Consider the following 15,034-nt stretch of genomic DNA (forward strand, 5'->3'; position numbering starts at 1 on the left):
TTACTCAGGATTTAGCAGTTTTTACACCGACGAAGGGGATCTCGAATCGTTAATGTTTCAGGTACTAGGTCAATTTCATGAATTTTTTAAGCCTTTGGTTTTAACTTCCCGTAGAAAGACGTATTGGTTGTTTATATCTCAAGCTTCATTTCTCGCACAATCACATCTGCTGGGCGTACTAGCCACGCGCCGGCAAACCACTTGTACCTTTTGATTCATCCCATTCAAAGCTTGTGAAAAGGTCTATTATAACATTGTGTTTTAAAAATGCCATAAACAAGTCATGTTTACACTCGATGCAGAATAGCTTCCGTACACAGGTTGACCGGCTTCTGATAGCGGGATACCTTAATTTAAGCAGCTCTTATCATACGTAGCGGAATCGATACTTCAGAAATAAAAACGAGTGGAACTGGACAGCCGAGCAGCCGATGAACGCAACAAAAGTGATAAATTAACAGTGATTCCTTAGATGTATTGAATAGCCCACAATTTGAAAAAGATAGAAAAACGAGCTTGTTTAACAGCTGTATTTTCGGCGGCCAACAAGCTCTACGCCATGCGCGTGAGAGTCAACGAAACAAAAAAAACAGCAATGCAGTCCTGCTCCGTTAAGCAGGAAAACCGAATTGGTTGATTGTGTTGAAGACGTCGTGTACCTATTCGATTCCGCTGTCCTGTGGGAAAATTATGTAAGCCAAAAGGGACGATGTCTTCACCGAAGATTAAAAGAAAACATTAATGTAGATAAGGGGATTAGTGGCCACTAAGGTGTCCACTTTCGGAGTTACCGAGGCTGCGTGCAGATCTTTCACAAAACACAGGTCAATGCGAAACACGGGGGTAAAGTAAGCACAGAAATAATTGAGACTGCAGAAAGAGAGCGTCGAAAAGAACACCGTCTGAGCATACTCTTGTTGTCCCTCTTCCAAACAGAGATTAATTTTATGTCCCAGAGATAGTTCAGCACGTGTTTGTGGCACATGGCGTTTGGTGCAGCGTAACGTTTGCTTCAGTTATCCCCAGAAATCGTTTTATTTCTGCTTTCTTGTATATTCCGACTCTCAGCGATATTTGTCACATGCCGAAAAATAAAAATTGCAGTTGTAAGTGAGCGCTCGTGCTAATCCCTTTGTTGTTGTATTTCGTCTGTGTGGCGCTGTTCCCGTCTTTGTAATAAAATAGAAACCTCTTGTGCGAAATAATGAAATCAGAAACTGCTCACAGGTGTTTCAAACGAGAGTATGTGTCGACAACGTGCTGCTGCTGCTACGAGAAAGATGGGAAACGTAGAGAGAAACAAAGAAGGAGAGACGGCTCATAGAGCGGTTTAGTCATGGTGCAGGTCGTTTGTTTAAAGGGGAAAAACAAAATTCCCAAAATAACAGACGTCTGCGAAATAAGAAAAGCTTGGAGAGAGGGAAGAAAACAGGGTTTGCGGAACAGCCACATAAGATTTCTTGACACTTTACGTACGGACAAAATGCGCGGCATTAGATGTGTGGCGAATTATTTTGTAAACGATGTCCGATAGAGCAACATCGAGTGACTGGGAATCTCTGACCTCATTGACTTTATTTTCTCGCGTTTTTGCATGGACTTTCGTACGCACCATGCAGGGTGCAAAGAAAGCGCAGATGATTTTTTCTCAGTTGTGCAACGGACGCAGGTTCTTGCTCCGTGAACACGGAAGCCATGCTATGGAGCGACCCAACTCTTAGCACCAGTGTATCTTTCGAACGTCGCTGGACATACTTACGCACATAAATGTTGATAGCTTAACGTATAGCGCTCTTGGCGCAATGTAGGAAGTAACCAAGCTTCTGACATTTCGTAGGTCTTTCCTCCTTTTGGAATCGAATGAAGTCTGGTATCTGGTGGGGAGATAAAGGTATAAAAGAAATGATAAAGTATTCGATCAAATAAAAGATACAGATAGAAAATGTCTGAGATAAAGATATAAACGACTATTACGGATTATTCAATATATCTCGCAGAAATTAAAGCAACAAACTTAAAGCCTCGGGGCAGCTGGAAACCGTTTGTGGGAATTAAGAAGGGGCGGCAGCTTTTGAAAAATAAAGGAAATACTGTAGCTTAACAATTATTACACTGTCCAAAGAAAAGAATATGTAGAACACATACTAGATTACCATGAATGGAGAGGAAATGTATTAGGGTTTTCATAAGTTCCGCGTGCGGAGAGTAGTTCGGAGGAGCACAAGGGAAGTTGTCCAAGTGTCCCTCAATTGCTCTTTAATTATTTTTTATTGTTTGCTTTTCTTTCTCATCTTCTTTCCTAGCCCCTCCCTTTCTACTTTTCTGTGCCCGCCACCATATTTTCTCTTTCGTCTGTTTTTTTATGTTTGCGCTGGCGTTTGGTTTGTTCCCTTCACTTCTTGCGCTATATTTTCCCTTATTTGCTATTATTTCCATCATTCATTTATTCATTCACTCATTTATTCACAAAGGAATGAAATAAGAGAAAGAGCTAAAACATAAATGGAAAGGCCTTTGCTAGAGAAGAGGTGAAGCCGCGAATCTTCTCAGTTACTTTAAGTAATCCATTCATTTCTTTATTCATTAATTTACCCGCCTCGGTGGCTCAGCGGCAAAGGCGTGCTGCCGAGCACGAGGACGCGAGTTCAATTCTGGGCTGTGGCGGCCGCTGTTCTGATGGAGGCGAAGAGCAAGAACGCCCGTGTTTACTTGATTTCGGCGCACGTTAAAGGTCGCCAGGTGTCAAACTTTATCCGGAGGCCTCCACTACACCGCGCCTCATCGCCTGCGTTGCGTCGGCAGGTTAAACCCGGCAATCAATCAATCAATCAATCAATCAATCAATCAATCAATCAATCAATCAATCAATCAATCAATCAATCAATCAATCAATCAATCAATCAATCAATCAATCAATCAATCAATCAGCATGGAATAAAGAAGCGAGAGAAAAAAAAAGCATGGATGGAACCAAGTTTGCTTCTAAGGAGGAGGAGCAAGAAATCTTGTCAGTGGGATTCATTCATTCATTCATTCATTCATTCATTCATTCATTCATTCATCGTCGGTCGGTGGGCCGGTCGGTTGCACTTCTCGAGCGAAAGAAGTTGCAAGGGAATTTCCACTAAAGCCGTCGTTCAAAGAGTAGCGTAAGCGCACAGTTTCATCACTCCCTTATCCGGTGCGCAGACAGAGAGAGAGAGAAAGTAGGGGAAAGGGAGGGTGCTATTATAAAGAGACGTGCTAGTGTCTCAGAGGAGAAGGTTTTTCGATGTCATACCCAGATCTCCCTGTGAGTCAATAGCCGGTGGTGTCGGGAGTGATTTTCAGTTAAATGAATGCACTGAAAGAGAAACTGCAGCGGTGTGCTCTTCAAAAGTGCGGCGCAAGAGAAGTCCCGGTTACACCCAACGCGATGTATCTTCCACACATTCTTGGGCTCGTCGTCCTTTCTGCCGGTGCCACAGGTGAGTTCCAGCCGGGAATGCACGCAGTGGGTTTGTAAACAAGAAAACTTACAAAACAAAAATGTTTCAATAATTTCACGTAGCGGCAATATCTCGTAAAGCTTTAAAGTACATGGCGCTTTTATAAGCTCAGCTTGTAGGAATTTTCGTCGCATATGTCAACAGTTGCAGCCAACTTTCCTTGCGCTCTTGCCGCTAACCAGTCAATGACCCTATATTTAAAAGTATCTCGAAATCATTTAAATGCACAATGAATGAGTGAATGGGGGTGGCTAGCTACAACAAAACCATGGCCCTTGCGCACTGTGTCTGCTCCGTAAATCGTTTCGCTCCGTTATGAAATAGGTGCAGCAGGTAGAGAGGTATTACAGATCCCCACAACCCTCTTATAAAAAAACCATTCGACTAATAAATGCGGACATATTATAATTACTACGGACATAGTATAAATACTAATGCTACACTGACAAAGAAAGTGCCAAACAGACAACGATGACCACAAAACATCTTTTGTTGTCCATGTAGGATTAGTATTTGAAAGCTGTTCCATAAACCAAATGAATTATCCAACCCATTTCAGATTCTCCCACTTGTTCTGAAATACTTTTGAGCGCTATCAGCAGTATTTATTTTAAGTGATTGAGCCGAACATTACTGGACTACGCACATGTGTAATTTAAAAATCCAGGACCTTCTTCACTAATGTGAAACCTGGGGAGGGTCGAGGCATGCAGTGGAAAAGTGCATTCTTGGCGCCTTGGTGTTTTTTCCAACGGAGATGAAACCATTGGGCGGTAGAGGTATACAGATTTGCTGTAAAACTATCGTGTCTTTGAAGAACGGAGCTTTCTAGAGCGAGGCGTTAATGAATGTCCCGGTGGTATTTATTACGCGTTACGAAGCGTCCCATCGCAAGGCAAAACCGAGTGTGCCGGTGTTTTTCAGTACTTGTTCTGCTCCAGCGCGAGGCGTATAGGAGTGTCCCGGTCTTTTAGTACGGTTGCTACATGAGACGATGGTTACGACGACGACATCAGACGCCGGCAGCCAGAGTTCCTAGGGGCTTCGCCCAAAAAACTTCTTCAAAACATTTTTTTTTCTTTCCTTGGTCTGGGCATCATGTCCGGGCTTCAGTGACATCATTCAGGTCATCTAAGAACTATTACTCAGTTTTCTTTCCGTTGAAGCAGTAAACACATTCGATAGCCACATTAAGCAAAGCATATGTTAGGCGAGCTTTTTGTGGGTGAAAAAATTCCACAGCGCAGTTTTGTGCAGACGATAAAAATACCCTTCGCAGTGGATCATTGCACCAAGTAAACAGGGAAAGCGTTTGTTGGTAATGTCGCAGGGGAGCTTATAGGACATGTCAAAGAGTGGGTGCTACAGACCAAGCCTATTAGCGAGTTTTTTACATCGTGGTATACGAGTAGCGGAATGTTTCAAAGGAACATACAGAGCCTGATGTGCAAGATAATCACAAATTCCAAACAGCGGGATTATAAACTGGAGAGCTTCACATTTTGTGTCACATCATCGCTTATTTCTGTCAAGTACCCAATCTTATTTGGTTGCGGGCTGCCAGTTTATTGTCTTTTTGGCTGGTCAAGGCAAAGCGTTTGTCATTTTGTGTCACACAATCACTTATTTCTGACAAGTACCTAGTCTTATTTGGGGGCGGACTGCCAGTTAATTGTCTTTTTTTGTCTGATCAAGCAAAACATATACAAAAAGGACAAATTATATGACCCTTTCCTAAAGGAGCACTGACACTAATTTTCGGCGTTTATATTATTGCACAGTTCGCGTCCTTCACTCAACAGAATACCCTGGCTGAAATATGAGCGGCCTGCGACGCGAAGGACATAGTTCAATTAGATCTCATTTATCGCGCCGACGGAGCAGCGCACGGAGCGGCACTCAGCAAATGGACATCAGCGTGACATTACCCCGTGCAGCCAAAAGAAGTGACGCGACAGCGCTCGTGAAAAACTCATGACGTCTCTTCACGCGCGCGGCCCCACGAGCGGAGAGCGGGCGCAACACCCTCTCAAGCGGTCGCCGGCGACGTCCGCATAAAGTGGTGAGGTCTCGGCCGGGATTCTGTCATATGCGCGGTTCGGGTTGAAAGCGCGGGAATTTGAAACAAACAATTTTCAGGCTGTTAAATGTAATTAGCTATCGCGCGCTGAAGTATTTGAAGTGCTGTTTCCGGTGCGCCTAACCATTAGGCATCGATAAAAGCAATAAAAGTGTAACAAAAAATTTTCGTGTCAGTGCTCCTTTAAAGGAGCCGAGAAGAGAAAACACAAGTTTGGTTCATTCAAAACATTGTCTCGTTAGAATCATACTGACACCACTTTTAACGTAAACGTCGCTCAAATAAGCTACATAATTAGGGAAAACGGGAATGGTCATGTGACCCACCAGCTCATATCCCGCAACAGAACCTATGATGTCACATGAGCTAAGCTCTGCGATTGGCGGAGGCTGGCAGAAGCAGACGCAAATTAGGTAGAGCTTACAAACTAGACGAACGAGCGATTTTCGCTTAAATTTAGGGCACATTCTTTACAAAGCAATAAGAATGATGGGACAAACAGTGGAAGTTACGAAATCACATGTAAACATAGAAGTACTGATGCGTTCTGCTGTTCGCACTGCGCACAGCATGCTTGGTTTAGCTGCACAGCACTACCGGGCTTGGGGTTGTCTCAGACGACACTGGCCGATTGACGCAAGCAACGGTGTCTTACGTGACCCCATTTGTCGAGCGAGCACTGTTTCAGGGAACGAATATTTTCTCCCAGAACAAAAACAAGCCAGGTTTAAATGCGGGCAAAAACAAACCAAACGCTTGCCACGGTATGGTGGCGCCATCTAGGTTACGGAACGTAAAGAAACGCGGGAACAAACCAACACCGCTGTACAGGGTGGAGACAACCTTTGAACGGTCCCGTGCCGCCGCAATTTGGCCAACGGGCTCAACGCGTTATTCTTTTCGTTTCCCACGAGACCTAGCAACGCGAAACAGACAATATGATTCACACTTCTTCAGTAAACCGCGTTGCGGCGATAATTTTTGCGCGGTTTTGACACAATGACTTGCTTCGGCGGCGAGCGAGCAAGCGAAAATGGCGGCGCCAGCGTATACGTGTCTCTACCCTGTACGGCGGATGCGTGAATGAAGGTACTCTAGGCTGCAGAGCGGTCGGTTCCTGTGATGTCATTTGGGACCACGAAAACGCACGATTGAGCGGGAAAATCAAAATTTTAACCTAGATTGTTTAATTTCTCAGTGAATAAAGCACCGTTTGTATCCGGACAAGCGCTGGGGGCACTATAAAACACGAAATCTTTCGAATAAAACCAACTTGCATTTTCTCTTCATGGCTCCTTTAAGAGGAAGATGGTCAAAACGATGGTCGACCGCGTCGGAAGGGCGCAGTCCTACAGATGTGGGCTTCACAATGCGTGGTACCCAGGTTCGATTCCGACCGCGGGAAGCGTATTTCTCTTGAGGGGCTCATGGGTGCGAGTTTATCGCCATCACCGTTTTGTAAAAACCCATTGTGTAAAGTTGGCTTTCCTGCTGTGAGTTGGAGCAATATCGAAAGCCATGAATGAGGTATAGGAAGCTTCGCTTCAATAAGAAAACAGCATAAAAAGCACTAATGCAACATTACACATATTGCGAACGATCTATTGAATCGTACGGACAAGAAAGTTTGGAGAGGTATCTATGTCTTACCGGACGTTATTTCCAGAGAGTGGAACAAGCTTTGAACTGAATATTTGAAAATTGGGCGATTTTGGGGGGTTTTTGATTAAAAGAAAGCAGTTATTTTTAGTATATTTGAAGTTGACTGAAGCTTTTGTTAGGGCCCACAACGTCCAGCAAAATATTTTGTACACCTAACACGATGTGGAGTGGCCCATTGCCGCTTGATAAAGGTATTATGGGGCGCACATTCACCGAAGTAATGCTACACATCTGTATTCGCCATATACCAAAACGAATAAAACTAAGAGTTGTGCATTTCCAAGATGTACTAAAATTCGATGGCACCATTTCTTTTCAGCTGCGGCCGACATTCTGGATGTCACGATGCTAAGCCGAAATTTCGTCTACGGCCCAGGAAGCAGCCCGAAGTTTGAATGCTATGTACCTCCTGGTGTCTCCGCCCATTTCGGTGTCTCCATAACCGAAGTGCCATTCTCAGGTGTTGAATTCCGTCCAGGACGAACCAATGGTAACATGTCTTAGCTTCGTGTGTGAAACTGTCATATTTTACACATGTGTGGTCAGTCTTAAAAATAAGATGGTGTTATTCCGGAGTACTTCGTAAGTGTCACGTCACCGAATGGACAGGGCGATTGTGTGGTCGTTATGCAGGGATCATAGGCAGCAGTGGCGTAGAATAGGCAGCTGTGGCATAGAGGTAGGTAGAACATCCGCCTCGCAAGCACAAGGACTGTTGTTCCAATCCCAGTGCCAGACAATTGCCACCGGATTAAAAAAGTATCCGCGTATTGACGTAATTGCAGAATGGGGCTAGGGGTGCTGCATGACCCCGGCGTCCATTGCCGGTAACGCACTCCCTCACCAGAGCAGGATTGGCCACCCTGGTGTAGTAACGGTCACAACCTTCCATGAATACGCCATTAACCCACGATCCTCAGTCTTCATTGGCTGCGAAGCAACTGACCACGGCGGCGGTCAGACTTGTGACGCAGCAGAGGGTTCTAAGAATGCCTGGACCCGGACAGGCCGCCATAGGAATCTGAACCCGGCAAAGTTAGAACCATATCTAATGAAGCGAGTCTAGAGGTGTCGTTTGAGGAATTAAAGGGCATTAAATGGATGTTACAGGGCTTGGTGAGGTTAGGAGGACAGGTGAAGCCATTACAGTGCTGAAAAATGGATACCTCCGATTTACCCTGGTCTAGTGGACAGAAGAGAACTGGGCGTGGGATTTCTAGTCACTGAAAGCATAGCCAGCAACATAGAAGAATACTATAGCATTACCGAAAGGGCACTAGGTCTTTTAATAAGGCTGAATAAGAGGTAAAAACTCAGGATGGTACAGGGCTACGCTCCCACAACCAGCCACGACGACCAGGTAGTGGAACAATTCTATGAAGATGTGGAATCGGCAATGGCTAAAGTAAAAACACGGTATACCGTAGTTATTGGGGGCTTCAATGCTAAAGTAGGCAAGAATCAGGCATGAGACAAGGCAGTTGGGAACTATGGTCTGGGATGTAGAAATAGCAGGGGGGACCTACTTGTCGAGTTCGCAGAACGGAATAACCTACGCATAATGGATACCTTCTTCTGCAAACGGGAGAGACGGACGTGGACGTGGAGGAGCCCGAATGGGAAGCATAAAATGAAATAGACTTCATATTATGCGATAATCCTAGCGTCGTGAAGGATGTGGAAGTGCCCGGAAGGGTAAGGTGTACTGACCACCGTATGGTAAGATCTCGAATTAGGCTAGATTTGAGGAGGGACCGTAACAAGCTAGTACGAAAGAAGCCGATTAATGAGCTAACAGTAAGACGTAAAGTAGAAGAATTCAGGATTGCGCTGCAGAACCGATATTTAGGTCTCATCGAGGAAGCAGAATGTACGACACTGGAAGCCAGCCACAACCTTACGCGCATTATCACGGAGTGTGCAGTAGAAGTCGGGGGAACGATAACTAGACAGGATACTGGTAAACTTTCCCAGGAGACGAAAGATCTAATTAGGAAACGGCAAACCATGACACTCTCCACACCAGCTGACAGAATACAACTAGCGGAGCTTTCGAAGTTAATCAATAAGCGTAAGACAGCTGACATACAAAAGTATAATTTCGAGAGGATCAAATACGTTGTAAAGAACGGAGGTAGCCTGAAATCAGTGAAGAGACGTCTTAACGTGGGGAAAAATCAGATGTATGCACTTAAAGACAAGCAAGGCAATGCCATCACAAATAGGGATAAAATAGTCACAGTAACCCAGGAGTTCTATAGGGATATGCACAGTAGCCGGGACATCCAGGATAATGCCGAAAAAGAAAGTAGTTAAGAGGAGATAGACATCCCACCAGTAACGACCGAAGAAGTAAGGAAGGCTTTGAAAGAAAAAAATAGGGGGAAAACACCTGGTGAGTATCAGATAACAGCAGACCTCTTGAAGGATGGCGGAGAAATTGTACTTGAAAGACTGGCAAACCTGCTACGCAATGCCTAATGACCGCAAGTGCTCGGGAATCTTGGAAGAACGCGAACATCATCTTAATCCCTAAGAAAGGTGACATGAAAGACTTGAAAAATTACAGGCCGATCAGATTGCTGTCAGTCGTCTACAAGGTACTTACCGAGGTAATCGCTAACCGAATTTCTGCAACCTTAGATTTCAGTCAATCTAAAGAACAAGCAGGGTTCCGTAAAGGCTATTCAACAATGGACCATATTCACACAATCAATCAGGTGATAGAGAAGTGCGCTGAGTATACTGAACCCCATATATAGCCTTCATAGAATATGAGAAAGCATTTGACTCGGTCGAAACCTCACCAGTCATTCAGCCATTACGGAATCGGGGGGTAGATGAGTATTATGTAAGAATACTAGAGGATATCTACAATGGGTCCACAGCTACCATCATCCTCCATAAGGAGAGCAGTAAAATACCTATAAGGAAGAGCGTCAGACAAGAAGACACAGTCTCTGCAATGTTATTCACAGCATGTTTACAAGAAGTATTAAGAACGTTGGATTGGGAACAGGTTGGAGCATGGGTTAATGGAGAATACCTCAGTAACCTCAGATTTGCTGATGAGGTTGCCTTGCTATGTAACTCGGGGGACGAATTGCAAAGCATGCTTTCCGCACTGAACACACAGAGTAGAACTGTGGGACTGAAAATTATTATGCAGAAAAGCAAAGCAATGATCAATAACCTTGGGGCAGTACAGCGGTTTGAGACAGGTGGCGAGGCAGTGGACTTGGAACGCAAATATATCTACTTAGGCCAAGTTGTGACTCCGGATCCCAACCATTAGGCAGATATAATTAGAAGGATAAGAATGGGGTATGGGGATAAGAATGGGATAAGTATGGGGTGGAGTGCATACGGCAGACATTCTCAGATAATGAGTGGCAGCCTACCCTTGTCCCTGAAGAAGAAAGTGTATGACAGCTGCATCTTACCGGTACTCACCTACAGGGCAGAACCTTGGAGACTCACTAAGAGATGGGCAATGGAGTGGAAGATGATAAGTGTAACATTAAAGGACAAGAAGAGAGCGGAGTGGGTCAGGGAACAAACGCGTGTTAAGGACATATTAGTAGAATTTAAGAAGAAATGGATTTGGGCAGGGCATGTAATGCAAAGGCAAGATAACCGTTGGTCATTAGAGTAACAGAGTGGATCCCTAGAGAAGGCAAGCGTTGCAGGGGCGGAAAAACGTTAGATGGACAGATGACATCAAGAAGTTTCCTGGGATAAATTCGTCGCAGTTAGCACAGGAACGGGTTAATTGCAGATTAATGGGAGAGGCCTTTGCCCTTCAGTGGGAGTAGATAGGCTGGTGATGATGATGATGATGATGATGCAGGGATCAAATTGTAACGGAGTTACGATACACGTTCTAGGTGAGGCTGCACGTTACAAGGATAACTGGTGTCCAAAGTTGGATGCTGATAAAAAATTGGACCGAAGTGACGTTTTCCTTGCCACTCAAATAGGAAAAGTTTCGCCAGGACCTGCCAAATTTGTCGGCGCGGTTGGGCGGGACATGAGGCACGAATCATACTAAATGACCTCCTATATCTTGAAGAAGAGTCATTGTTGGGGTGATGAATGCTCCTCATGGTAGCTTTGGATTTCGTGTACTGAAAAGTCACGATATCAAGCATGTGATCCCGACAATCATTGGCTAAAACGGAAGTTAGTCTTACACAACCACGTCAAAATAAGAGAAAGAGGCAAGTCTCATGTCACGTCACGTATTTTTGTTTATGTTTAAGTATACATACCCAAGAATACAACAGTCTATACAGCTGCAGTTGCGGTTCAGTCCCTAGAGCACGAGAAGAGAAGATCCGAAGCCACAAATCAAAATCAGGATCTAATACGGCGAATCGGGCAACTTAGATCAAAGATTCCAGTTCTCTCTTGTCGCGTTCGATGTTCGCAGCCATGATGGGCTTGAAAATGCGTCTTCGCGTTGAGACCGCATACCAAGTGTGTGGAGTTCCGGAAACCTCGTATAGCAGCGTAATAATAGTTCTGCCATGGTTAGGGTACTGTTTGGTCTGCCCGACGAGCTAGTTCGTACTACACGGCAAAGCAGCGAAGGTTTCCAGCACTTCCACGACGCCACAATCTGCCCGGTAGCGAGTTAGGCGATTTTCGTCTCCCACCAACAGTAGGCGCACACTTTTTGATATCGTGAAACCTTCGTTTCTGGTATCACTTGTTATCTGCCTTCAGCAAACCTAAATGACAGTGGTAGCAATTCTACATGACGAAGGAAAAAAAAACCAGCAAAGTTTGCGATAAACAATAGCCGCAGAAAGAAACTAATTTTACGGTTGCTTTACGGATGCGTCATTTCAGGAGCTTACGTACTGGATGTGCCCCAACATGTGTTCTTCCATGCGAGGACTAATCTCTATTGGTGCGACGTGCACGGATCTGCAATCTCCACCGTCACCTCGCCAGCCATGTATTACGATGAAAACGGTAAGCCTTTCACAGCAATCGACATCGACTCTGTCAGGCATCTTTCTGAAGAAGCAGTCATGAAGGACCAAAGCAAAAACCGTGAAATAAAAACAAGACATTTGGGTTTTATACGCCGAAGCTCCACCTGGCCTATCAAAAACGCCGTCGCGAAGCGCTGCGGTTCATTTAGATAAGCTGTTGATATTTATCTTGCTGGGAAATTATGCACGGTCAATATCACTGAAACGCGGGCTAGTTGGTGACAGTTCAAGGCTGTAACTTTAGCGCACAAAAACCGAGGACTGAACGAAAGACAGGAAGACCAGGGCAGACTAACAACTGGATTTTTATTCATCACTCAACTCATATTCATCACTCATCACTCATATTCATCACTCAACCCTTTGACAACATACGCGCATGATAAAACGTTTACGTATCACGTCATACGTGTATGACGTGCACACGTACACATTTGATCATGCGCGGGTGTTGTCAAAGAGGATATTATGTGTTGAGTGACGAAGTATGAGGTGATACGTACACATTTGATCATGCGAGGGTGTTATCAAAGAGGGAATATATGTGTTGAGTGATAAAGTATGACATGATAAGTACACATTTGATCATGCGCGGGTGTTGTCAAAGAGGGTATATATGTGTAGAGGAATGGAGTATGACATGATACACATTTCATCATGCGAGGGTGTTGTCAAAGAGGGTATATATGAGTTGAGTGATGAAGTATGACATGATACGTACACATTTAATCATGCGGGGGTGTTGTCAAAGATGGTATATCTGTGTTGAGTCATGAATATAAATCCAGTTGTTAGTCTGCACTAGTCTTCGTGTCTTTCGTTCAGTCCTCGTTTTTTGTGCGCTCAAGTTACAGTCATGAATTATGGAAGCACCTCTTTTTTTTCTCCACCAGAAAAAACAGTAGCCTCAGCCACGATAGAACCGTGTTCTCTGGCTATTAGCCTATGAGCTACGGCGCCAGTGTAGATAGCAAATTCACCATACCACAAGATAAGTTCTATAGGGCACTTAAGTTTGCGTGCGCGTGATAAAGGTGGAAGTACGGTGATATTTCTTACAACTTCTTTGCTGAAACGTTGCATTTCCATCACTTTATTTGCTTTAGCTTCTTTGTCTGTTGTTTAATCACTTTCGCCTCTTTAATCACTTAATGCGCCTGTTTAATCACTTTCGTGTCTCCGTCTTACGACTGAAATCACATAAGCAAATGTACTGGCACACAACACAACTTTCCTAGAATCAGGGTTTTGTGCGGCTGGTGTGCAACTGTTCTACTCACATGCGTTCACATTCAGTTGTCACGTGTATGGAATATTCTAGAAGTTCTACGTTTCAAACTCATAGTTTTGTTAATTTTGTCAAGTGGCCACATTTCCTCTGAAAGATCTCAATTCCCTGACAATAACCCATGTGTCTAAGTGCCTTGTGAAAAGGAATACCGACAACAACTTTTGTTCCATAGGGGCTGACAGGGGCCACGCAGACAAAACACAAGTTTAAATCCTTCGAAAGATTGCCTCATTAAAATCCTACTGACACCCTTTTAGCGAAGACGCCACTCAAATAAGCTATATCATTAGGATAAAAGGGAATGGCCATGCGACCTACTAGCTCATTTCCCGCAACAGAACCTATAATGCCATACGCTGCAGCACTGCGATTTGCTGAGGCCACCAAAACCAAACGCAAATTAGACAGGACTTATAAGCTTGCCGAACGAGCTATCTGTGCTTAAATTAAGAGTCTATTCTTTCTTTGCAGTAGGAATGGTTGGGTAAACAGTTTAAGTTACGAAAGTACACGTAAACACAAAAGTACCGTTGCGTACTGCTGTTGGTATTGCGCGCACTATGCTTGTTTTAGCTGCACAGCGCTGCGGTGCTTTTGGATTGTCTCAGACGACAGAGGCCGATAGCCGTAAGCGACAGTGTCTTATGTGACCATATTTGTCGAGCGGACACCATGTTTCACGAAACGGTACTTTCTACAATAACAAAAACAAGCCAGGCACAAATACGACAAAAAACGAAGCAAAGGCAGAAAATGACCCGTTCCAATATGGTGGTACCATCAAGGTTGACTAATGTTAAACGAGGCTCCGCAATCGGCTGGAGGGCTTTTCTTGTTATGTCATTGCAGACGTCGCAAAAACGGATGATTTGGCGGGAGATATAAAATTTAACTTGAATTGACTAATTTATCAGGGAATAAAGCATCGTTTGCTCCCGGTCAAAAGCTTGGGCACTATAAAAAAGAAAATTTCTCGAATCAAACAAGCTTGTATTTTGTCTGCATAGCCCATTTAAAGAGGTTGATGACACTTTCAGGTTTCTTACTGTGCGTTTTTGGTCTCGAGTATTTGTACGGTGTCTCCAGGGAGGAATTGACGGGTGCTTTATTTGAAAGCTTCTTTCCGGTGCGCATATACCGCTAACCACATCTAAACTTCTTAGGCTACAGTGCGTTCAAATGAGTCAAGTGGATGTGCATCCTGGTGGCTACAAAAACTTGCTTTTTAGGTTGCACACATCCACGTTGCCTATTAAAACATGGCTCAATAGTAAAAGTGTATGTGTGCCTTGGTCTGTTAACTATCGCTTCTGTAACCAACCGGAGACAATTCGAGTTCACTACTTTGTTTTGTGTCGATATGTTGTGTTTTAAAGACGGCAGTCTTTATTGGGCTACTTAAACGCAGAAATGTTGGTCTGTCTGCCTGTGTCTGTCTGGGGCACGATACAGCCACCCAGCCAAAGTGAAATAGAAACTACGCAACAGTCTTTTATACCAACAGCCAAAT

The 15,034-nt window shown here is 44.2% G+C and overlaps 1 protein-coding gene across 1 annotated transcript in view; it reads left to right on the forward strand.

The window, feature by feature from the left end:
• The first annotated feature begins 3,275 nt into the window (after positions 1-3,275).
• The window catches only part of LOC144162800 (uncharacterized), an 85,700-nt gene continuing 73,941 nt past the window's right edge, over positions 3,276-15,034 (forward strand). Inside the window, exons 1-3 of the mRNA XM_077693461.1 lie at positions 3,276-3,467; positions 7,550-7,720; positions 12,085-12,210. Of these exons, the coding sequence (XP_077549587.1) occupies positions 3,335-3,467; positions 7,550-7,720; positions 12,085-12,210 (430 nt within the window). The 5' untranslated portion in view covers positions 3,276-3,334. The remainder of the gene's footprint in view (positions 3,468-7,549; positions 7,721-12,084; positions 12,211-15,034) is intronic.

The sequence above is a fragment of the Haemaphysalis longicornis genome, unplaced genomic scaffold (assembly GCF_048455015.1).
Source record: "Haemaphysalis longicornis isolate Haplotype H1 unplaced genomic scaffold, Haemaphysalis longicornis Haplotype H1 scaffold_12, whole genome shotgun sequence".
Lineage (NCBI taxonomy): Eukaryota > Metazoa > Arthropoda > Arachnida > Ixodida > Ixodidae > Haemaphysalis > Haemaphysalis longicornis.